General features: G+C 43.8%; 2 protein-coding genes across 2 annotated transcripts; one reads left to right on the top strand and one right to left on the bottom strand.

Annotated features, from left to right (window-relative positions):
• The first annotated feature begins 1,583 nt into the window (after positions 1 to 1,583).
• LOC105930356 (cyclin-Y-like protein 1) lies at positions 1,584 to 17,777 on the top strand. Its single transcript, XM_012868545.3, has 10 exons — positions 1,584 to 2,584; positions 4,709 to 4,783; positions 7,405 to 7,448; positions 8,659 to 8,759; positions 9,119 to 9,154; positions 9,279 to 9,330; positions 10,751 to 10,870; positions 11,309 to 11,475; positions 13,480 to 13,642; positions 14,928 to 17,777. Exons 1-10 carry the CDS (start codon positions 2,422 to 2,424, stop codon positions 15,042 to 15,044), a joined length of 1,038 nt encoding a protein of 345 aa, XP_012723999.1. The 5' UTR covers positions 1,584 to 2,421; the 3' UTR covers positions 15,045 to 17,777.
• A 2,445-nt stretch (positions 17,778 to 20,222) lies between these two features.
• Positions 20,223 to 23,389, bottom strand: fzd5 (frizzled class receptor 5). The gene has a single exon (XM_012868548.3). It carries the CDS (start codon positions 22,647 to 22,649, stop codon positions 20,916 to 20,918), a length of 1,734 nt encoding a protein of 577 aa, XP_012724002.2. The 5' UTR covers positions 22,650 to 23,389; the 3' UTR covers positions 20,223 to 20,915.
• Between the last annotated feature and the right edge of the window lie 2,342 nt (positions 23,390 to 25,731).

Below are 25,731 nucleotides of genomic sequence, written 5' to 3'. Positions count from 1 at the left end.
ACACACACACACACACACACACACACACACACACACAACAAAACACTGATAACTAAAGTTTTGGATGATATCAATAGAGGTACTTAATAATGAACATACGTCAGTGTACAGAGAGTTGGTCAATTAGAGTGCTAACTCCTCCATACTGTAATTAATGTGGACAAAATGAAGAATGATCAACTTTTGGAGGTCAAGACAAGAGCAAACACTCCTAGCCTCAAAAAGTAGACAGCATGAAATTCATCTGAATGCAGATCTCCGTGAGTTCTGTTTGAAGGGCACACCAGGAGGATGGGATTTGGAAATAAAATGTTTTAGTAACACGAGATGTGTTTACTTAAAAGGAAAAGACTGATTTAAATCATGGAGGTGATTCAGTTTTCACTGTCGAGAAAGGGTGCGGATCAGTAACGATACAAAAATAGCAGCATTGTAAATTCGGCGATTTAAATCACCTTTCAGTGACAGTTCATTTGACCAATGAGTACTTCTCAAGAGTCATTGTTTTGATTTATGTCAGCCAATGAAAGCGGAGAAAATTCGGAAATGGGCGGGGCTACAGCATCCCGGTGCCACTCACAGACGTAATATAAAGAGTAGACCCGGCAACGACCGCTTTCGCCTATGAGCGCTAACGAGATTTGGGGGCGCCATCTTGGGGCGGTCGACAGCTCTGCTCAGTGTAATGTGTTGACCAGGTGCAGAATCATTTTTAATCAACTATAACTCGCTGAAAATTGAACTATATTATATATATATATATATATATATATATATATATATATATATATATATATATATATATATATATATATATATATATATATATATATATTTTTTTTTTTTTTTTTTTTTTTTTTTTTTGCCGAAAACTTTAGCTATTATAACAAATGGGCCTGTGCATTGAAATATCCTTAGTGGGGTTAAAATAATATAATGTTCTGATAGGATCTACAGTATATTGCAAAACACTGCCACTCATACATTTTTATATTTTTTTATTACTACACACACACACACACACACACACACACACACACACACACACACACATATATATATATATATATATATATATATATATATATATATATATATATATATATATATATATATATATATATATATATGCTGTTTATTGACTAATGTCTAAAGCTCTGATGCCTTCACGGAGCAGATGCAATTTTGGAGAGACTAAGTCACAAAAACTTGGATTCTTGTCATAAATTTAGATTTATAGCATCCAAGTAGAATCTCTCTATGAGAAAAATCTCATTCTAATCAAAAATATGAACAACATCTGTGTTCATATTTATATTAATATATTTATATCTGTGAATATATTTATATCAACAACTTATGAAAAGTTATATCCCTTGAGCCCTGCCCCTGACGTCAATAGTCCGTCGATTGAAACAAAAATACGCCGAACAGTGCTGAGGCATCATTCGTCTGTTCAGCTTGAATCAACAGGATAGGATAGCAGGCCAACCGCCCCAAGATGGCGGCCGTAATTCCTGCGCCGCGACAGTCAATGCAGGATCTACTCTTATATAATGTCTATGGGTGCCACTTCCAAGTAGTGTCATTGTGAGCTCCAGCAACAGATGGCGACGGCAGTAGCGTTTAGTCGCGTTTCCAATCTCTCAGGGTGGACGTTCTGAACGCAGAGTTCCTGATTACTTCCAGATTCGTAATTTCTTTTAAGCGTTGGATCCGAAAGAAGAAAAAACCCAAGTCATCCGATTTGTACTTATAGTTTACTCCTTATAGCTGTTCTTTTATTTGTCTTGACGTCAGATTTCTGTCGGAGGCCTCAAAAGCCTCGGACTAAATTTGGCCACACACGGAGCCCGGCGTAAGGCGTCTCCGGTATTGTTCGGAAAGTTTCCCAAAACGTATTTAGCCAGACGTGTTTACATTGAGGGTGTTATGGGTATGTTTTATAAAGTTGGTTCTGCTCACGTCATAGCAATTAACGCGGAGTAGATTTAAATTAAGGGGGCGAGCTAACTGATGTAGCTACCTAGCAAAGAGCCGGATGAATGAATGAAGCAGCTTGCAACTACTTGGATTTAAAACAACAACAACAAGCTTTTATCCCCCCCACTACCAGCTGATGTCCTGTTTTCCTACAAGGCGCCACTGATCTCTCCTCTACTCCGGAGAACCTTCTCGGGCGACTCTTCCCCGACTGTTACGCTGGCTTTCCACAAATGGACAGGAATGCTTCGCTTGGGAGTGGACGGGCAGCGGCAGCTTAGCACGCCAAGATAGCGCCGCCGCCGACTCGACTGTCGTCTCCTGATGTTTGCTAGGAAGGGCGAGGTCAGCTTCAGCTAGCTACAGATATATATATATATATGTGCCCTACTCGGTCTCGGCGGCGGTAAGTGTGACGCTCGCGGCCAGGGTTTCGGGATGGGGAACACGGTGTCATGCTGCGTGTCGCCCGAGTCCAGTCCCAAGCTGCCCTCGAGGCAGCCCGCCGAGCGGCTGGAGGAGTTTCACACCAGCACCGAAGTGAGCGACGACCAGGCCGGGCCCTATCTGCAGCACATAAGCGACAGGGAGGTCCCCGACGGTAGGTGTCCCTCCGGGTTGTTACCCCCCACGCAGACTTCTCGTGCCCCCCGTGCGCTTTAGTTAGCCCGCGAGACGTAAAACAGGACCGGGTTAGAAAGAAAAAACAAACAAAAAAACTAAGAAGGTAGGATTGTTTTCGCCCAGATGCTTCACCGCGATAGTGAAAGTATTCAGACAGACATTTTATTTGTTGTTGCCCAAGTTGCCTCAGGTGTTTAGTCAACGACGAAGGCATTTCCTGGCAACGTGTAGATTAGATTAGATTAAACTTTATTGTCATTACACAGGTACAGGTACAAGGCAACGAAATGCAGCTTAGGTCTAACCAGAAGTGCAATAGCAGGTGGATATTACTGTGAATAGAGTTTTACAGATATGTGCAATAGCATAATATACAGATTATTATTATTATTATTATTATTATAACATAGTTTACATGTACTATGAATATATGTACAGGTGGCTATTACTATAGGCAGAATTGTGAGCATGATGTACAGGTAGCTATTATTATTATAAAATAAATAATTAGAGTTTGGACAGCAGCTATTTACCCCGCTGCTTCATATCTATCCCTCTGGCGTCAAGTTATACGGCTGGACATTAAGGTTAAAAGCTAGTTCACCAGATACGAAATGAAACTCTTCTGATGAGACGTCACCTCTTTACGTGTTTAAACAGGCAAATATAGTTGTTATGCAGAGGTTTTTCTGCTTTTTGTCACATTGCAGCTGCAAAACCCTGACTTTATGTGGTTGTGGGTGGGGAGGGCTCATGTGATAAACCCACAGAGAGGAGTGCATGGCTGTGAAGTGGAGGGGAAAACGGTACGGTTTCGTTAAAACCAAGGAACAAAGCCAGACGGGCCAGGGATGAGGTCGTGAATCAGATTAGATCGCCCCCACACCGAAGCATGGTAGGGGCGGCATCACTCTGGGGAGAGGAGCGTTCTCAGAAGGCTGGTGTGAGCTGATGGGAGGATAGACGGAGCTAAACGTGGGGCATTCCTGGAAGATGTGTCAGAAGGCTTGAGATGGGGACACAGGTCCATCTTTCAGCAGCGCTGCCATGGGATAGTTTAGATCGAAGCGTAACTGTGTGTTAAAGTGGTCCAGTCAAAGTCCACAGCTAGATTGAGCTGTTTTGCAAAGAGGAATTAGCAAAATCCCAAGTGATGTGCAAGCCTGATCTGATCTCCGGCTCAAGGTGCTTGCAACACTTTTTGTTCCCATTTGCCTTCTACTCCTACAATGTTGCACTACTTCCTGTTGGTCCGTCACAGAAAAATCCCCCTAAAACACATTGATGACATGTGGTACAACGGAATATGAAAGTTAAGGACTTTAATAGTTTTAGAACTAACCATTGCATGTCCGTTTAATTTTCTTTGAAGTTTTTTATTTACTTCTAGCAACAAAAGGTAAAATCTTTATAACGCGTAACAAGCACTCTCGCAATGCTCTTTGATTTCGGCTTTTAACGACGTCTACGTTGCAAATTGACGTTCCAAAGGTCCAGCGAAGTTTATTTTTGTCCCCCTTTGTCCCGCAGACCCCTGATTAGTCGAGGCATCTCAAGTATTCCCCTCTAGTTGCCGTGGAAGCTCACGGTCTGTGGTTTCGGCGCTCGTCTTCCCTCTTCGCATTGATTCCCAGACCTGCGCAGCATTTCTGGCATTCGTGTCGCTGCGGACGGCCCAGAGACGGCAGCTGTCGGCCGGGCGGGGGTCAAAACCCCTCCGGCAGTCCGTCGTGCATTCCTCGCAGTCCTCACTTCACAAATCCCCCCCCCCCCATCATCTAATCCCCTGTCTTTTATATAATGTGGCTTCTGCAGGGATTTGAAGAAAGAACACGTCCACGTCATCAACATAGAAGGCTGTTTTTTTACTTTTGTGCTGTTTTCATTTTGGGCTTGACCCACAATTCATGCAATCAGCTGATGCTGGTGGCTCATACCGGGATATATTGTTTTACACAATTGCTCCATGTGCTGTCATGTGTCTAGTTGTGGTTTTAGCTCTCCTCACCGGGCGCATCTCTGCCCACAATCGTAAAGCAAACAGACACTCCCAGATTGCTTTTAAGCGGTTTTTTTTTTTTTTGTTTGTTTGTTTCCACAGAGCTGGCCTTGGAATCTAATCCTTCGGACCACGCCCGGGCGAGCACCATCTTCCTCAGCAAGTCCCAGACAGACGGTCAGTGGTCCCGATATGTCCCACCAGCATATATACACGCAGAAACGCCGCATTGACCATCATCTATGGGAACGGTCGGCATTTATGTGAAACGACTTGTTTTGCACGTCGTCCCAGTGATGGTCCTCCTTTGGGCCTACTTGGAGCACCTGATGGGGCCCAAACTCTGGACAGCAACAATCTTGGCAGTGTTTTTAATTAAAATTTTTCTATTTAACCTTTAAGTTTGCATAAAGTCAACATAAATCACATTTAAATGTGTTCAGCTCATTTTGATCTAATTGTTATAACAGGAAATAAAAATGTTATTACAGAGCACGTATTTACAGATTGACCAAAACAATCAAATAACTTCCCATCGCTTACCGGCAGATCTCAGACCAGCTCAGAGGTACTCGTCGTGAGCTATAACAAAACTAAATGCCTTTCAGGCGGGACACCGAGAGTTCGATTCCCTGACGGGGAAGTTGTTAGATTCGGGTATTTGCCTCCTGGAGAGGGCCCAAAGGTCAGCGGTTCAAAACTGTCTGTCTGGCTCCATGAGCAAGACCCTTGACCACAGATTGCGCCACTCTGTGTTGGCAGCCCACAGCTCCCTAAGGGATGGGTCAAACACTGAGACATCCTCCCCTCTGTGGCACTATAAAGGGAAGTATTTTTTTTATTTATTTATTTATTTAGTAGACCCATCAGGAACGGTGGGTCAGCTTACTAAGCTCGTTAAACTGCTGTATTTGTTTGAAGTTGATGTTTCGCTCGTTCGTTCTTCATAAATCCGATCATCCAAAATGGCGTTTAGAACCTCAAATATTAGCGGCGCCAATATCTATATGCACTCTTCAGAAATGACAAGGAAGTAATTAAAAGGGCGTGAGCAGCTTCAGCCCCAGCGGCATACCCCAGCGGAGAAGCTCAATGCTCCGTCTAAGGCCCAAAGATTACGTCACACAGTAGCAGCGCCTCGAGACGGGAAGAGTTACTGGATGTAATTAGGGGATACATGGACTAATTGACAATAACAACGTCAAGCCCTGTATAAGCAAGATGGGTCCTAACAAAGCTAGAGAAGGTTGAAGAGTCACCGGGAGACCACAATAATGTCCGCAGCACTGAGAGGCAATCAGAATCTCATCCCTGGTGCAAAAGTTCAGAGTAGCAAGCTGCAGGCTGGTTATGACTTTTAGGGATTCAAGAGATGCCAAGATCAGGGACACAGGAACAAAAAAGAAGGATGAGGATGAAAGTGGGAGGCCTCAGACTTAATGGCTAAGGCAGAAGGAAACCTCAAACTTAAGGAGATCATTGGTGTTCCAGACACAGGAAGGCAGAGTCTGTCAATGTCCCACCCAAAGGTGAGGGAAAGCCAACTTAATGGAAAAAAGAACTATGGTACAGGCAGAAGTTAGGAACTTAGAGGAAGAGCAGAGAACGTTGTAGAGCTAGGATCTCAGGGGTCATGGACAAGATGGGAACTTCCCAAGAGGAGGCTTACATGGGCTGAACTATGGAGACTTGAGCCTTTCCAGATCTCCTTCCTGCTGAGGGCTCTCTATGATCCCCATCCAACACCTGTGAATCTGAACAGGTGAGGCATGAGAGACGCTCTGGAGGCAAAATGGAACCACGGCACATCCTGACAGGAAGTAAGACTGCCCCGTCTCAGGGTAGGTATAGGTGGTGCCATGACGGTGCTCGCTGACATCTTGGAGCAGGAAAGAAGAAAGAAGGACCCCTACGACATCAAGCCTCCACAAATAACATTCATTAAGGAGGGAGCAAAGCTAGCAGCACCCGAGAAAACACAATAAGCCTCCTGCAGACAGCCCAATCATGGGAGCTTAGGGTTGATCTAAAGGGGAAGCTTCAATTCCTGGATATCAGACCCGATGCAGTGCTGTTCTCCACTGAGGCAAGGAAGATGGTTCTGATCGAGTTAACGGCGCCATGGGAAGAGGAGAGGCTTCTTTTGATGTGAATAATTACTCAGCATCTTCTTTATACCCATTCATCCTCTGCATTTTTGAGTGGCCAACTTGCTTTTAAAGGGAAAGCTAGAAAGGATTGAAGCGATGTTCCGTGAAGTTTTTATCGTCAGCAGTTCTTGTTCCTGCAGTGAAACGTGTCAAATAAGTCAGTTCGAAGCAATAAAAACAAAAGTCCACAGAGCAGTGAAAGGTTACAACACTATATTGGTGGATGATGCGTTAGCCGTTAGCCTTACGGTGCCCTTAGCAATTCTGTACTCTTCTACAAACCCTCTGGTAAGTCTGCTCATCTGTTAACTACAGCTGGGGGAACTATTATCAGTAATAACATCCTACAATTTGGCTTTAAAAAGATCTGGCTGTTAATTTAAAGTTTGGCAAGTGCAGCGTAATAAAGTAGCTAGCCGACAGTCCAAGGCCAACGATGTACTAAAGCCTTTTTAAATAATAAAAAAAAAAGGATCATTTCATGGCTACGAGTGGATTAGGTTTAAAATGTACAAATATGTACGTGAATTAATGATGTAGCTGTTTTTATTAATTGTAATATAATAGTCTCATTATTAGTGGCAATAAGTAAAGAATATCATGTTCTTGTTACTGCCTCCTGTTTTAAACCTTTTTTTTTCTTTGCAGTGCGCGACAAGAGAAAAAGCAACCACCTAAACCATATCAGTCATGTAAGTATTTTCTTTTTCTTGTTGCTTGTTTCTAAGAATTGGTGCTAACATTTTTTTCCCCCAGGCTGGCTTGTCTAGAAATAGTTGGGATCAAGTATGAGTAGCTTTTAAGATGCATTTGAAGGCTCAGTAAACCTGTGATTGTTCAAGTTTTACTGGAGTTTTGCCGTTTGTCCAATAAACGCTTCATCTAAAAGTCATCAATATTTGGGACGTAGTCGTAAAAACACATCCGGCCAGCGGTAGGGACCCGCTGTAATAACCCAAGAAGGCTCAGCCTTCCACTCTGAGCTTTAAAATGAAAGTGTTCCTGGTCAGCGGCTGTGACAGAACCAGCTGATGTTCCAAACCTTCCTTTTTAGTCAGTGAAAGTCTAATGTCACATTTATCTAACTTTTATCAAACTTGGACCCGTGAGTCAAGCAAAAAAAAAACAACAACCATTGGACACATTAAGACACAACAGGAAAAAATGACCGTGGTTGAGCTGCTGGTGCTGTTGCCTTGCAGCAAGAAGGTTCTGGGTTTAAATCCCGATTGGGGCCTTTCTGCTTGGAATGTGCACGAGAGAGGATTTGATGCTAATGTGCTGAAAAGATTTAGCATTTTCTGATGTCAAACCATCTCAAAGTGCAACTTTACAAGATGCTCAACATTTCTCATTTTACTGCAGGGGGAAGGCTGCGCTTTCTTGTAGGAGTTCTTACAAATATATGACTTTATTTATGTAATTCTCATAATTTCCCCCCAGAAAATAGAAAAAATATCCCACTCGGCACAATGGGGTTGCAGGTCTCTGGCACTGTGGTAGAGTTGAAAAAGCACCGGGTGTTTTAGTTTCCTTGAAGCAGGTCTTTTTTCATTTCCAACATTTCATGCTGGCCAGACCAGCTGTTTGACGCGGTTTCGTCACGTTTTCACGCTCATTTATGTCCAGTTCCTGAATGTCTCTATTGAATAAGGTCAATGCGATAAACATGCCACATTCAGAGATGTGATCCACGAGGTCCGTTTGGTTTTTGTCGTGTGCCACAAGTTGGTTTTGTAGAGAGAAACGGTTCTGGGTTGTGAAATATAATTGATTATTAACTAGATAGCATTGTTCATGTTTAAATACAGAAAAGGGTGTTTTTTTTAATCTTGTTCCAAAAAGAGCCAGAAATCATAAACAAATCTTTTATTTGTTTATTTTTTTCCTCCTGGTCTCCAGGTTTCTCCTGGTCCCCCAATGAAGAAGTACAGCTCCTGTTCCACCATCTTCATAGACGACAGCACCGTGAGCCAACCCAACCTCAAAAGCACAATTAAATGGTGAGACCTCTCCCCACAGAAACTCTCCTCCATGCGCGGCTGAGTAATCTCTGCATCTCACGTCAGAAAACAGCGTTACGTCACGCATCCAAAGCACCAGCTGACGGATGCTTGACTCGCCTGATAGCAGACGTTCTCTGGCCTCTTTTCACCTCATTTCCACATGATGACGAGTGTTGTAGTGATCATGGTTTATCCTGTTTTATCAGGGGGTTTTCGTCTCGGTTCGATACCTAAATCCTTAAAGTCAAACACTCGGTCGCTCTAAAACCACAGGCAGGGAATGATTTATCACTGATTTGGTTGGAACAGAGTTTTAAAATGAACCAAAATGTTATTCTTTATCCTCTTTTCCACAGTGTCACTTTAGCCATATACTACCACATCAAAAAAAGGTAGGTTTGCAGCTTTAATCTGTCTCACGTTATTCTAATGTTGTTGTTTACTATTTATTATTTGCTATTTATTACGTTCTAAGTGAGTTGAAGTGATCTTAACAGAGGTTCTGCTGGTTTCCAGGGACTCTGACCGGTCGCTGGACATCTTTGATGAGAAGTTGCACCCTTTATCAGTAAGTGTCCTGCTGAGTAACGCTTTTTAAGGTCCGTCCTTCAGGGCTTTACTCCAGATGATTTATTCGCCGTGTTGTTCTTTAGCTCTCCGTGAACACGTGTCAGATTTTGCAGCGCCGGTGATCTTCAGGTTGGATTTTGAGCCGGGATCAAAACGGGGTTGTGTACCGTTTTCTCCTTCGTTGTCATGTTTGTTTCGTGTGCGTTTGAATTTTCTCAGTGGAACAACAAATGCATGGCGACACGTCCTGGTTTCCCAATCTGGAGCTTTGCTTTGTGGCGTTGTTGTCCCACCCAGTAGGCCCGCTTTGAAACGGACCCGGTTAAAATGAACGGGGAACCACAGTGGGAGGAAAACCCATTGTCTTATGCAAACACCATGCTGCAGCTCACAGGGGCGTAAGCACCGAAAATTAATCCTGGGTAGTATTACAGCACAGATAGAGTATCTAACCGAAGAAGTAAAGTAGGGCGATATAAAAAAAAGCATATCGATAAAATAGAAATCATATTGCTCGATATCAATAATTATCAACAATTTCAAAACATACATTTTAAGTGCAGTCCTGGACATTTTATGCTGTTGCATGCCAACCTATTTTCAGATAAAGAACACAAACACTGAATTCAGACTCACCCTTTATTTAACAAATTTTTTTTCACTAAGACTGCAAGTTTTTAATAAAGGAAAAAAAAATAACACATGCTCTCTGGATTCTCTGAAGGGGGCGGAGCTTGGTTCCTGGGTCTCTGTTTGATTGGTTGGGAGGATGTAATGACTATAATATTAATCTACACGGCTAGAATGTAAAAGGAAGAAAAACTGTTATTCTATTGAACTTTTGATTGACTTTTTTTTTTTCCATCATCGGTATATGTCTATCGATCGATATATATCGTTATTGAATTATCGTCCAGCCCTAAAGTAAAGTTGTAGTAGGTGTTAAGTTAGCTGTGAGGATTAAAAGAAACTGATTATAGAGGGATTGTTTCGTTTTTTTTGCTAGTGAAACTAACGATAGTCTTCAAGTGTCACCAGACAGACCCGTTTCTACGTTACACAACAAAAATAGCAAATCAGCGCTTCCATGCTGACAGCACAGAGCGGGACAGGAAGTTTACTTCTTCTGGAAGTGTTGCCTAAGGGCAGAGAGGCGATGCCCTGAAACTAGAAGCACCTGGCAGAGCTGCTTTATAGCAGACCTGGTGCAGCTTCATTTCACGAGCGGCTGATCCACCGCGTGTCCTTCTGTCTCTGCTAAACGAGATCTGAGAAATCTGAGAAGCTCATCTAGATAGTTGAAATTTTGTTTAGTATGACCACCTTTAAATGTCCTAAAACAAATAGTGGAAAAGACCATCCGTCTTCAGTTCCTGCTTCCTCCCTCAGTCACCTGTGAATCTTTTCGTCCCACGCAGAAAGAGCCAGTGCCAGACGACTACGCGTACGTCGACCCCGAGCACAAACACATCTATCGCTTCGTCAGAACGCTCTTCAGCGCCGCACAGCTCACGGCAGAATGCGCCATCGTCACTCTAGTAAGTGTCACTTCCTGGATGATAGACGGCAGCGTTTACTGTTATTATGCCAAAGCTTGGTGTGTTTAATGCCTCACCGCATTTACAGTATAAAACGGTGCAGAAAGATTCTGGATCTTCAACAATGTTGAATTTTATTGAGATAAATGTGCAAAGGATGTTTTTGCATCTCAGTTCTCTGCTGCTGGTTGCTGTGATGTTTCGCTGTTTTGTCACTAGAGGGCAGTAGAGTCCTGCGAACGAGACAAATCAGGCAATTTGATTCAATGGCAAGAAAAAAATAGTCTTGATTATTTCAGCTAATGATCTTTGAGTTGACTTTTCCAACTAAAGTGTTGTTTATGTAATGCACAGTGCAGAACAATGACCTGTAGGGATGTAAAAGTATTGTTAATAGCTGTCTAATAATAGTTATGGGTGTTATTTTTCTTCATCCAGGTCTACTTAGAGCGCTTGCTGACTTACGCGGAGCTGGACATTTGTCCGGCCAACTGGAAGCGCATCGTCCTGGGAGCCATCCTGTTGGCCTCCAAGGTGTGGGACGACCAGGCCGTGTGGAACGTCGACTACTGCCAGATCCTCAAAGACCTCACCGTGGAGGACCTGTAAGTTGTGTGCAAGCACGGATGCTGCCATCTTCCATGTGAAGCCTGGACAGATGGGAATTTAAGGAACGGTGCAGTTTTTTTATTTGTATTTCCATCACATCAAGGTCCCTGATTGGAATAAATCATTTGAAATTTTATTAATTAATCTAGGACCTGTTCTCAGTTCTGTTACAAAACATGTCAAATATGAAGAGACTGAACTGGAAATGGACCAAAACCTGGCATCTAACACAACGATGAGTTATTAAAGTTGTCCCTAGTTATTTAGTTTTAGTTTAAACTTTATTCATTCAGATGGCAATATTATCTACACACTTCAATGTGCTTAGAATTAGCAGAAGTAACCATAAGCGTAAAACAAATGTCATGCATGTTTTTGAGTAAAATAAGTATTTGATCCCCAAAATTAAAACATGACCTAAAACTTTGTAGAGAAACCCACGATCGGCCCTGAGACGTTATAAGTACCCTGTCTGCAGGGTTTTTGGTTATGGCCAGCCATGCCTAACCCATAAAAGGACAATTTTTAACCATTTCATCTCTTGACAACTTAAAATTCAGGTTTTACCAGATTTGTGTTCCTGACGGTGAGTCTGAATCGTCAAAATAAGCACAAAATCTGCTGTTTCTGAAATTTGAGTCTCTCGGTAAGTTTTGCAATGAAATTGTGAAGGATATAAATTCATAGTGAGCGTTTGTGGTTTCATACGGAAAAGGAAGCCTAGAAAAAAAACGGGAAGGGACTGAGATAAAATGGCCGTCGATCCATTCAAGGAATAGAAAGAGCCGAGTTCTTATAAACCAGCTGAAAAATGTCAGCAGCAGAAAATGGGAGCAATAGGTGAACAATGACACATCTGGACGTCCAAGATGTCGTAATGCGCTGAATTACAGGGGAAAATCCTTTGCCTAAGAATATAGAAAGACAAATAGATGTAAGTGGATATCACCTAAAATCAGAGCATTTATTTAAATACATCCACTATGAGTATCAGATCCCTGCTCAGTTTATTGCCTCAGAGCTGCGCTTCCCAGGTTTTTCTGCGCTTCTCGTAAGGAAGGAAAGTGCTTTTGCTTTCTCGGTGCCACATAGATGTCCAGAGAGAGGCTCTGGCACAACATGCTTGTCCCTCGAATGAAAGCAATATAATAAGACACACTTAAAGCAGCCAGAAGAAGGTGCTGGAATAAGTGGAGGCTGGAGCATCTCTGCTGTCTGGCTGCGAGCCGGTGAAGAGGCCAGGGGGCTGCACTCGGGAGGGCCGCGGCTTTATTTCCTGCAATTGCTTTTCTCGTGTCTGCGTGGAAAAGAGGTTGAGAGTGCCGGCTTGTTTTTTTCCTGATTTGGACCGAGGCGCTCCCGCCCGCCCGTGTGTGTGTGCGTTCGCCGCTCGTGCCCCCCCATCCTCTCCCCGACTCCCTCGCTCCGTCTGACCCACGCGCTCTCCGCTCTGTTTTCATTGCTGCCACTGAAGTGTCTTTGTGAGCTGGTCGGAGTCTGGGCCGGGGGGACGGGAAGAATGGGAGAGAGGGAAACAGAGGGAAATGGAAGGGAGGGTCTCAAGTGCTCTCACTGCTTCTACATAATGGCCCCGGCTCTCGTCCGCTCCATTAGTTGCCCCGGGAAACCAGACATCACACACACACACACACACACACACACTCACTCGTATGTGCTCTCGCCACCTTTGCTGACCAACAAAGCATCCTGGATGTTGTCTCCTTGGAGACCACCTCCCTTAGATTTCCTCGTGACTGTGATGATGAGGGGATCATGGAGGCTGCTGTCTGGAGGAAGGCGAGCGTTTTCACTCCAGGAAAGTGTTTGCAAATACATGTTTGATGACCTGCAAGCTTTTTTTGTGGCACCTCAGGTTATAGACAAAGCGCTGCGGCCGATGCTTCTCTCCCGCCTCCTCGGTTTCCTGAGGTTGTTGTCTGAGTTGCTCTGATTAACCCCCCGCGGGTGTCTCCTTCCCCCCCCCCCCCTCCCTCCCCCAGGAACGAGATGGAGCGGCAGTCCCTGGAGCTCCTCCAGTTCAACATCAACGTGCCGGCCAGCGTTTACGCCAAGTATTACTTTGACCTGCGGCAGCTGGCTGACGACAACAACCTGAACTTCCCGCTGGAGCCCCTCGACAACCAGCGTGCTCAGAAGCTAGAGGTGGGCTGACCTCCAAACGCCTAAAAAGGCCGTTTTTGATGTTTTCATGCACCCATCTCTGTGGTTATTTGATTTATCGGAGCTGTTTTACTGTGGCTGGATTGATGTGACATCGTACAAACGCACAGATTGTAAGAAAAACCAGAATTAAGCACACAGTCTTTAGGTTTTTAATGGATTTTCTTTCCCCTCCACATCCACACAATGTCAAAATTATATAAACAAGCTCAAATATTTACATACACCCATACTAATCAGTGTTTTCGTCAGCGTGTTTCAGCGTTATGCTGAAAGTTTTCAGTTACGCTCATCAAAAATAAGCATTAAGGGTCAGTACGACGCGGCTGTTTGAGAGCAACATATTAAAGTCAATAAAGCTCTTGAACATGCATCAACCCAGCTATAAACCTCCTGAACCTTTAAAGCTAGCGCTAACTGTTATTAGCCTGACGAACGGCCCCCTCTGAGCTGCAATACGCAACTCAACGCTGCGGGAATACATCCGCCTGCCGTCCACCATTCTGCTGAAATAAGATCCTGTTAAGGGTCCTGATAATATCTGGGATACACAGGTTGCACCTCAGCCACATGCTTTTTGTAGCCACCAACACGTTTTAAAAGCGGCTGAAACCTTGAGCAGTTCTTATAGGTTAGTTGGTTTTCTTTTGACGGACCCGTCCATCAGTTTTCAGCCGGGTTGATTTGGTCCAGAAGCAACATATTAACCTGTTTTCATTTAGTTTTGATGTGCTCATCCTGTCGGGTAAATCAGGAGTCCTGTATGCGCATTATTCAGCCCACCTTTTGCAGTTCACCTGCACCACTAGCAGGAAAGCAGACCCCAGCGTCATTAGGTTTAAAGACCCCACCATGTCTCCTCTAAACAGTCTTCTCATCAATGATGTCAAACAGCCCACTCTCTGTCGTCTGGCCATAAAACCGGTTCGAGTCTTTGTGATTCCTGAGCAGACCTTACATGTCCAGGAAACTCACTTAAATGAATGACTGAGCCCAAGTCTGTCCATATTTTTTAAAAGACACCTACATTTAAAAGTATAGTTGCATAACATGATCTTAATGCTTTGTTTACATGGAGGAAAGCAGCAATATACTAACTGCTGTACCTAAACGTACGGTCAAATGAGCTTTTCATTTTCAGAAGTGCATCAGGTGAGTTTTCATAGTTGTGGGTTTTTTCAGAGGGGAATATTTCTGCCTAGATTTGTCCCTCAGTGACCCCCGTAGAGCTGCCTTAACTCGTTGTGTGACTCTTTTGTCTGTCCAGGCCATTTCAAGACTGTGTGAGGATAAATACAAGGATCTGAGCAAAGCAGCGATGAGACGATCCCTCAGCGCAGACAACCTGATAGGAGTACGACATTCGAACGCCGTGCTGTCGTAGCCCCCCCCCTCCCCCCTCCTCCTCGGCGGACAAACATGGAGTCGTCGCGGCCGCAGCTGACGGGCTTCTGCCTTCAAAGCGCCGCAGCATGAGCCGCTCCCGGCGGTCTGTCACAGCTTTACGGCCGCATCATGGGTGAAGCTGAAACTCTGGCTTCTGACTAAACCGATTGTCAGCGATTCTTTTTACTGTTTTTTTTTTTTCTTTTTCTTTTAATTTATTTCTTACCAAACTCTCTTTCTCCCAAAACGGTGTTAAAAAGTGAAGGAGCGACTGATCTGTAGTCGTCACACAAAGCGGCGTCAGGACAAAGGTGTGTAGTTCGTTCTGTCTTGACAGACGAGGCGAAGGCTTGGTCTGAGGTTTGGTCGTTTTTTTTTGTGAACAAATCGAGAAGAAATGGATGTTGGCGACCGTCTAAGCTCAGCTGGTGAGGTTGTTCAGTCCGCAGCAGAAACGTCTGAACAAAGACTGAGATATCGTTGGTTCATCAGAACACCCCGTCTCTTTATCCTCAGTGTTTTACGCTCTGTTTTTCATAATCGTATCCAATAACGTTGGAAACGTGGGCTTTTATTTCTAACTCAGTTTTGTCGGAACAGATTTTCCCGATTTTGGTCCCACAAAGAAGGGCGACGGTCACATCTTGCATCCAAATATAGTCACTGATTTTATTTATTGCGTCATTGCTCCTCAGGGCCTCAGCGCGCCCTGAGAAAAATCAGATGGAAAAGCTTTTGGAACATTTTAGCTTTAGTTTGACCTTTTTGGTTTCTGAAAGTGCTCGTTTTAGCCTTTTTGATTGGAATAGCTAAAGGTGTATTCTCTGTTACGCAGTACTTGGAAAAAGGTGTTGAATTATCCATAATTCTTTAATATTTGATGTATTTATGTCTTGGTATGTTTTAGTGGTCATGATCACAAGTTCTCCTGGCTGTCTTTAGGGGCTTAAAGTTGACATTAAAGCTAAATGAGTAGTGGGATTTTATTTCTTAAGCCACTTAACCCTGGCCTTAAACTCGCTTAGCTGTTCTATTTCAACATAATGGGTGGGGAAAAAAGCCCCATTTTTAAATTTAGCATAGCTGACATTTCTCTTTATGTAATCAACGAACAAACATAAACTGTTATCACAGACGCTTCCTTCTTGGGCTGGCCATTTTCTAGCTGATAGTTTCGTCTTCATTTGTGCAGGAGTACCAATTGATATTTGGTAAAAAAAAAAAAATTAAAACTCGATTTGGTTGATTGGACATCTAAAGTAATTGGTTGGTGAGGCCAAACGAGAACTGCAGCTTGTGGCACTCCTCGTCCGATTATAAAGAGCAAAACAAGCGATAAACTTCTGCCCAATAAGCGCATTTACTACCAGCTTCTACTTTATTCTACATTTTGCTTCGATCTTCCACCACTGTCTATATACGTAGGAAACAGAATCATATTTAAAGCTAAAGTCTTTTAAATCAACCTTCTTTGATGTTTATCTGCATCCTCGATTTTTATTTTTGTTACTTCAAAACAGCTTTATTGATGGAAGCTGATTGGGTACGTGGAAATGCTTGGCTTCTCCGTATGCTTGCGTATGAATCAAAATAAGTAATAAAGGTTATAGGCAGCGTTGTAAAGTTCACTATAACACAGTCGTCGTGGCTGCAGCCGTGCTTGTAGAAAGTCGCTCATAGAGAACTGCACGGATGCGCGTTCTGGCTGTTTCGGGAGTCGGACCTTCGATTATTCGTTCCTGCTGTCCTCTGATCTGCATCTTTATTGGCTGAGATGCTAAAGCTCACAGAGAGCGGTGCAGCTTTTGTGTAACGGTAAAAGAAAGCGCGGGTTAATCACGGCTAAAATTGCCATCCCAATTATTAGCCTCTGTTAATTTAGCAGCAGCAGGGAATAATTGTTGCTTCTCTGTTTTAAATAAAAGCCAGCAGATCATATTGTGCTGCTGCTGCTTAAAGGCTTCCTGATGCCGTCGTACCGTGAAGGTTTATCGCGCTGCGAGGAGCCGATGCTGGCCACAACCTGCTCAGTGTTATGTGGCTTAGAGAAATGATTGACTTTGGTGTTAAAATGGGTTCTGGACTAAAGAAAAGTGTCAAAAAGCAAAAGGCCCGTCAGAGAGGCCAGTGAACTGTGATCAAGACCATCCTGGTCCTTAGATGCAAAATCTACAGAGATGAAGGAGAACTCAAGACTTTAACACAGTATAGTAGATTTGAGTAAAAATTGACTTGAAATTTGGTTTTTTTTTTTTTTTTAGTAATTGTCCCGGTCTGAGCTGAGGATGTCTTTCTAACACAGAATCTAACCGTTAACAGGAGATGGTTGGAGTAAACAAAGCTCCGGTCAGCTGTGGTGGTTCAGGAGTCAGGAGTGCCAATTGTGGGATTGTTGTAACGCCGTCTATACATGCGTACCTTTGGATGCTCAAATGCTACTGATGTTAGGTCAGTACTGCTACTGAGTGGGAGTGGGTGGGTGGGGGGGGGGGATCCCCCCACCGTCCATCTTTGGTTTTAAGCCCCTCAGATCTCACCATCGTCAGAAGCTTCCCAACCCCTTTGTTCAGAAACACCACATAGATGCAGAGGGAACAAAAGACTGATGGATGAACCCTCTCCTTTTTTTTGCTTACTATGTAGGCTACTAGCTGTGAAATTATTCTTTTTAATGAAAAGAGGAGTTTGCAAATGGAATATTTTAAATAAACACTAATCATGTGACAGAGAAGTGGTGTGCTTGTTGTTTGTACTCAATGTAAAAAAAAAAAAAAAAGAAAAAACCTGTCAAAGATGTAATCAGTGATGAATAATTGGTATAAGCCGTCTGGTGTAGGTGGGAACACCAAAGATACAAGGCATTTCGGTTTAGTTTTTATTAAAAAAAGAAAACTACTACTACTCAACGCTCAATCAGTTTAGATTTACTCATTTTCAGAAGTGTCAGTGATGCCCAGATTTCTCCCAGCAAACCAGCCCACTATTTTTTATTTATTTATTTATTTTTTCCCCATTAACGGCTCAGATTCTAAAGGATAAGTACACAATACTTTACCGCTGCAGAATCGTTCAGCCCTACTTCAACGTACGACTTGCAAAATGTGTGCAAAGATATGATTGGACGAAGTGTTGGAAACTCTTTGGTGCACCTCCATGTGGTCTCCATTCAAGTCAACACCCTCAGCCTACCCTGAGCTTCTGATTTCCTTCCTGTCAATGGGGAAAGAATTGGATGCTCAGAGTAAAGTTTAGTGGAAGGAAAAAGTGCACAAGCAATATGAGTAGCTGCAGCCTCAGAGTTTTGGGAGGCAAAGCATATTTAGGAGTTCAGTGTGTGTGTGTGTGTGTGTGTGTGGGAGGGGGATTCCCAAAGCGTGGACTGCAGCTGGCGCCTCAGGAGTATGTGACTGAACACCCGCTGCTCTGGTAAATTCAAGAATCTCAGTCAAATCACACATTCTGCCAAATTCAAAAGCAGCTGTTTTAATTCCACATCATGAATTTAAAATCTACAGCATGTTTATTACTTCCTCTGAAGACGTCTGCCAACACGGAAGCAGAGGCTCACTAAACCAACAGAAACTAAACGCCAGCACCTGACCGCCGTTACATCACGTTCACTCACACACCGGACCACGCAGTGGGCTGTGACACTGGTGGAGACTTTAAAACATCCAACAAGAACACCTAAAACAATCTTATATGCAGCATGTTATTTTCTGACTTTTAATTTTAGCATTTATGCCTCGAGTGTCCTGAAAGGTGCCTACAAATAAAATGTATTATTACAACATATGGATTTTATTTTTTCTACTGAAACCCCTTCTAGTACATTACTTCATAGATTTTGGACCGCTCATCAGAAACAAGACGTGACCTGGAAAAAAAAATGTGGTTGATCCACAGCAGGAACTTTGACTTTTATCCTCTGGGTAACATTACGGCATCAATTCTGCTAGTGGTGTCGCAATATTTCAGAAATATTCAGTCACTTTGTTTAAATTCACATGATTTTCTATTCAACATATGAAATAGCGCAAATGATTAAATGTGAGCAAATCTAGAACAAAATAAATATTTTATATCAATAAATCACTGAGGTGATTTCAAGTGCGAGTTCCTCATAATTTACACTTTACGTTTTCATATTGCGTTTTTCAGTCACATACAATGAACTGTGAACAAAACTTTGTCATTCAGTGGCCTTTTCTTATTTATTTTTTTCATTTCTACATAGTAGATGCGTAGTGAAGATAGCAAAACTATGTAGAATTATGCAAACAAATTGAACTAACTCCAAACATCGTTTAGATTTCAGGTTCTTCTAAATAGCCGCCCTTTGTTTTCACTACTGTTTGCACACTGCATCATCCCTCCTTAGTCACCTGAAAGGTTTTACAGTCCTGAAGGAGATCCCAGAGGTAGTAATAGAAATAAAGACAAACCATTGAATGAGAAGGTGGTAATGTATAGACTATTTCTCAGCCAGGTTTAAAATGCTGACTATCATATTGAAAAGCTTTAAAGATAAATATTCAGGTAAGCCTGGAATGATCCATACCCCCCCGAGAGTCATTTTAAAGTTTTGGAGCGGCCCAGCCAGAGAATCTGTGGCGGGAGCGACAGATTAGGGCGATGGCAAGGAGGCCGCTCCAACCTCAAAGACCTGGCGCTCATCACCTAAAACAGAAGCGCCAGTGGTGGTGGAAACATGCAAAAAAAAAAAAAAAGTTGCTCAATAATTGAAAGGCTTTCCTTGCTGTGATGCCAGCACACATTTTTTTCCATTCTTTGTTTTAAAGGGTGTAAAAAAAACCTTTGACATGAACCATGAACAAAGATAAGTTTCTGCTTTATAAATCTGACACACATTGATTTATTCTCTGGGGAGATCCCTCTTCCCATCAGCAACAAGCTACTTGCTTGAATTGAAGTAGTGTAAAAACTGTAAATTGTATACTTTATATTTTTTTTTAACTATTAAAACGTGCATTGTTAAACCAGGCTGCGGTCGGTCTGAGGATTGACCTTCATCTGTTAGGCGTTCCTCCTCTAGAGCACAAAGTGAGCAGCTCCTTTGTCCACCAGTAGGTGGGGCTAAACACCAAGTCCCTTTGTGTCTCCTTTGCTTTGATGGTTGCTGTGCGTCTGTTCACACAACACAGACAAAACTAGCTCCCCGTTCACAAAGACGCTTTAATGAGTTCACAGAACTAAAGAGGTCGTGGTAGAGCTCACCGTACAGACAAAACAGAGGCAGCTCCTATTGTCACAGTGATGAATTTCCAAGAACACACCGAGTTTGGACTCACACCGAGCACTACAACTCAAATCACACAGCTACAACGTCACATTTATGGACAATTTCTCCAGATCACACACACACAAAAAAAAAAAAATGTTTCTGTAGTCTCTTATACATAGCTTGGCAGTATTATTTTTTTCAAACAGAAACTAAACATATTGTGTTTTTTTTTCTCTTTACAACAAATATTTGCAATATGTACAACAATAAATATATATTTGTTATTTTTCCAGTGCTCAGGAATATCCGATTGCCTTTTTTGTTGTTGTTGTCGTTGTTGAGCGAGAGTCAGATTTGGTCAAGTGTCTCAGTTGCAGTGCAAAAAAAAAAAAAAAATTCACTTTCAGATTTTCTCAAGATTCAGAACCTGAAACCTATTCGTTTTACTCTTGTTTCAACTATTATTACCAAGAGCTGCTCAATGCTCTGAATCTTTTCGTTCAGTACATTTCCTGTTCAGGTTTTGATATTTAGGGTAAAACGACACAAACACACAGTTCTGGTTCTCGTCCACAATCCCGTCAAGCGATCGGCTCTCTAAAATGTTTCACGCCGCCACGCGGTTCATATATGTGACGGGGGGGCTTTCTGATAGATCCCTGATGTCAACCCAGTCCGAGTGTGTCCGGTCAAGGCCGTGCTGGCCTCGCTGTACATGGAAGGGGGTGCGGTGACCTTCTGTGGCCAGCAGGGGCAGCATCTGGACACGAATCTCCTCCAGGACTCCAGAGTCTTTCCCGACCAAATCCAGACTCCAGAGGTGATCCCCACCACCAAGCACATGAAGTACTTGAGCATGAAGACGGCGTAGTCTGGGCCCGAGCCCGAGCGCTGGCGCTCCGACAGGCAGGAGCAGGCCAAGGCTCGCTCCCAGCCGGGTCGGTAGTGCTGCTCGTAGACCAGGCAGGCCACCACGATGGTGGCGGGGACGGTGTACAGCACGGTGAACAGCCCGATGCGGATCATCAGTCGCTCCAGTTTGTCCGTCTTGGTGCCACCTTGCTTGATGATGCTCCTGATCCGGAACAGAGAGACAAACCCAGCCAGTAGGAAAAGCGAGCCCGTGAAGAGGTAGACCACGAGAGGGGCCAGCACAAACCCCCTCAGATTCTCCAGACTCTGGTTCCCAACATAGCAGATTCCGGCCACGGGGTCGCCGTCCACAGAGCTCAGCGCCAGGACCATGATGGACTTGACGCTGGGGATGAGCCACGCGGCCAGGTGGAAGTACTGCGAGTATCCGGCAATGGCCTCGCTGCCCCACTTCATCCCCGCCGCGAGAAACCAGGTGAAAGACAACACCACCCACCAGATGGAGCTGGCCATCCCGAAGAAATACACCAGCAGGAAGACGAGGGTGCAGAGAGCGGGGCCGGACGCGTCGTAGAGGATGTGCAGCTGGCTCCCGCCGAGGCTGCTCGAGCCACACGCCACCCGCTCGTGACCCGCGACCAGACGGATGATGTAACCCAAGGAGACGAAGAGGTAGCAGGCGGCGAGGAAGATCATGGGCCTCTCGGGGTACTTGAACCGCTCCATGTCGATGAGGAAGGTGGCCACGGTGGCCGAGGTGGAGACGAAGCACAGCACAGACCAGAGTCCCACCCAGAAGCTGGTGAAGGCTCGCTCGTCCGCGGAGAAGTAGGGCAGGTGACAGGGCTGGGCGCAGTTGGGCAAGGGGCCCGTCTGGACTCTGCCGTACAGAACGTGCGACTCCCGCTTTATGGGGACCAGGGGGTCTCTGCAGTGGCACTCCCTGTCGCACTGCGATGGGTTGGGAGGTCTGGTCCTGACCTTGGGGGTGGACTTTGGGAACGGGGGAGCCAGAGTGGTGGTCTCACTGCTGTTCTGGTCCATACAGAGGGTCTCGTCGCCAAGCTGGGGCAGCTGCTCGCAGCTCATCCTCTCAGGCCACTCGAAGCCATACTGGCTCATGAGGGGGGAGCAGCCCCGCTTGGCTCGCTCGCACACCGAGCGGCACGGGGGGAGCGGCTTCTTGTAGTCCGGCAGGCAGATCGGCGTGTACATGCTGCACAGGAAGAACAGCAGGTCCGGGGAGCAGCGGATCCGGACCAGGGGCCAGAACTGGTGCACCTCCAGGCCCACCTCCTCCTGGGTGTCATGGTTGAACTGATTGGGCATGTAGGTGAGGTTGTAGCCGATGCCCTTACACATGGGCACCGTGATGGGCTCGCACACCAGGTTCTTGGAGGCTCCTGACGTGAAACCGGGAGACCAGATCACAAAGAGCAGAAACAGCGCCAGGCTGTGCAGCTCGAGTCTCACCGCTGATGCCATGGATGAAAAAAAAAAGTCTCTGGTTTCAGGGTAATGTAGAGTCTTCACATCAATTAAAATAAAGCAGGGCTTATTCTACCCAAGTTCATGACTGAAACTTTATCTTCTGGATAAGCAGTAATAATAAAAAAAAGTTCTGCTCAGAGAGAGAATGCTTCAGTCAGCCTGTTGAAGGTTAAAACTGATATCTGATGGAGGAGCCAGTGGACCCAGAGCCCTGCACGCTGTCAATCATTCACCAGCACTCCTGCAATCATTACGGAGAAAGTTCATATCCGGCAGTCACGTTCCAATAAATTTAACGACCCCGTAACATTTTTACCAGCTGCATGTCCCCAAAGCATGTCCTAGTAATCCCGAAAGAGTCACATCCTTAAAGCTCTGCAGAGTTTACCACAAAAAGGTGGTCTAATCAAACAAAGATGGTTTTTAACAGTTGGTTAAAAAAAAAATATTCAAAAAGCCTCCTGTTTCTGCGCCACGAGGAGCCAGGTGCGTAAAATCCACTTGATGCGTTTCCTCGGCGGGTTTAATCCGCCTGCGACTTGAACAACTTCTCAAAAGTGACCTCTTGGACGTTTCTGTGCGAAAAGCAGAGGCAGAGCAGATGAAACGAGGAGAAGAAGAAGAAAAGTCCCTCCGGATAAAAACTTATCCCGTGCAGTTAGGTGTGCGGCCACGCGCGGCTTGCTGCGCTCCCTGCGCCCGAGGACGAACTGAAGTCCGCCTGAAGCTGCGGCACCTTCTCATCAAACACAGGCTGTGATGCGTTCACGGCTGTCGGAAAAGTGTCACCACCCAACTAGGAGCGCGCCTAGCCGTCCCTGAATTTCATTGACAAACTGCGCTTATTTTGGTTGGAGTTAGTTAAGCACTTTTGTGGTGCCAGTGTCGGTCATTGAATGCACACTGGCTTCCTTTTTTAACATTTACACAGCACTCTGTGATACATTCAAATGCGTGGAGTGTTCTATAAATCTGAACTGACATGAAATACTTTTTGACATCATGTCAAATAAGTAAACACTGATCAATCGGCTTCGGACAAAACTAGTCACAATTTTTTATGGGCTTCACACAGAAATATGTAAATTCCATGTATATAGGCTATATATAAATGAGATATAAAAACCCGAATCAAAACAATAACAATGAACTGGTCTACATAAGGAAGGGGGGGGGGGGGTATAGGTTTATCTTATTTCCAAAACACTATGAAGAAACAAGAATCCAATAATAATAAAGCTTATTAGAACAATAACAACATTTCTTAATGTGCAGACCTTGTTCGGTGATATAATCAGCCAGTTTAATAATATTTATAGGATACATGCGTATTTGCGCTCACATTTTGAGAGAAACATTTTCCTGTGCTTTTTATTTTATATTCTTTTGCCCTCAAAAATTCAGTTTCCTTCTTAAATTGTTCCAACTTTATAATTTACATGACCTCTTGCTCTGAGATTCAAATTTCTAACATCCATCAGTACGTGAACACACCAGGGAGTAATTGTAGCTGATGTGAACTCCTGCAGTAAGAGGCAGGAGATCCCAGGAGAGCTTAAAGTGGTCTACGAGGGACTCTTGACAACTGTAATTTACTACTAGGAAAAGTATGGTATGTATAAATGTTTACGTGCATACATATATATATATATATATATCATATATATATATCTATATATATATATATATATATATAATATATATATCTCTATCTATATATTTCTATTATGTCTGTCTGTATTTCTGTATGTCTGTCTAGTATGTATGTTATGGTCTGTCTGTCTCTCTGTACTGTCTCTCTGTCATATCTTCCGCTCTGTCTCTCTCATTTCTCTCTCCTCTCTATCTATCTCGTATCTCTCTCTCTCTATCTCTCTATCCTCGTATTTTTTTCAGTGTGGTCACATCCTCGCCTTGGTTCTTCCTTTTTTTTTACCTCTCCTTTTTCTCTCCCCGTCCTTGCTGTCGCATCGGTTAGCTCCAGATCAATGAGAAATATCTATTACTGGTGTTTTTTGTCATTTCCAGTGAAAAAAAGCAAAATTTGTTGCAACACACACTTTGTGCAAATGAATCAATATTAAGCCCATGTTCACTTACAAAAGAGGTTTAAAGATCACCTGTAGGTGGCGTGTTTCTAAAACGGCATTTAATGCATGGTTAGAGTACCAACAACCTCTCTGTTTTTCCATTTACTATTTGTAAACTGAGCTTCATTTTTATCTTTAAAAGCAAAGAAAGAAAATGCTTCAAACTGCTTTTCAAACGCCACAAAATCTAATGACTAATACCTGCAGCTCTTAAATGAGGTTAAACCAGTTTGATTGAATGACAAAAAAAGGAAAGTAGCTGTTCTCAACTTCAAGCTGTTCTGGTCCTTCAAGGACATTTGATGGTTTATGAGGTCTTGTTGTTTTTTATGTTAAAAAGTTGCATTGATTTAAGATTGGACATAACACCCATTTTCTTCCTCGGCCAAATAAAACTAGCTCATAACTGGAATCTTAAATAACAGTAAAAAAATAATAAAACGCTGTCAGGGATCCAAGCAGCAACACCTGTACCAAAATCATTGGAAAAACAAAGAGCACATCTTAAATATTGTTTGATTTCTTCTTCATTTCACCCAGTTTAAATAAACAGCCCCTACTGACACTCTTGTAAATGTCCTCATGTAGTCCTCCGTATTTTTAACAGTTCACAGGGGATTTGGCTGCACTGCTTTACACGACAAAGTAAAAAAAGGAAAACCCAATCTGTGGTGCTCTGTAACAGAACCTCTCCTCTCTATTGTCTCTCATAAGCCACACGGGACAAAGGTCACAACGCTCTCCTGGGGACAAAGGGCTCCGAAGGTGTGTTTGTGCGCGGACGTGTGTGTTTGAGCAGTGAGGGTGTGTGTGCTCAGCGTATCAGCCGGGAGGAGACTCTCCGGGTCCAGATTTACCTTCGCTCAGGTCACGCTGACAGATAAAAGTAAACAGTGGCGAGTTTGTGCTTAAAGCCCGAAAAGGAATCCGTTCTGTGGTGCAGATAGACACGCGTGTACAGACAAGGATGCGTACGAACATATATT

The sequence above is a fragment of the Fundulus heteroclitus genome, chromosome 7 (assembly GCF_011125445.2).
Source record: "Fundulus heteroclitus isolate FHET01 chromosome 7, MU-UCD_Fhet_4.1, whole genome shotgun sequence".
Taxonomy (NCBI): Eukaryota; Metazoa; Chordata; class Actinopteri; order Cyprinodontiformes; family Fundulidae; genus Fundulus; species Fundulus heteroclitus.
This window is presented reverse-complemented; position numbering and strand designations above follow the sequence as displayed.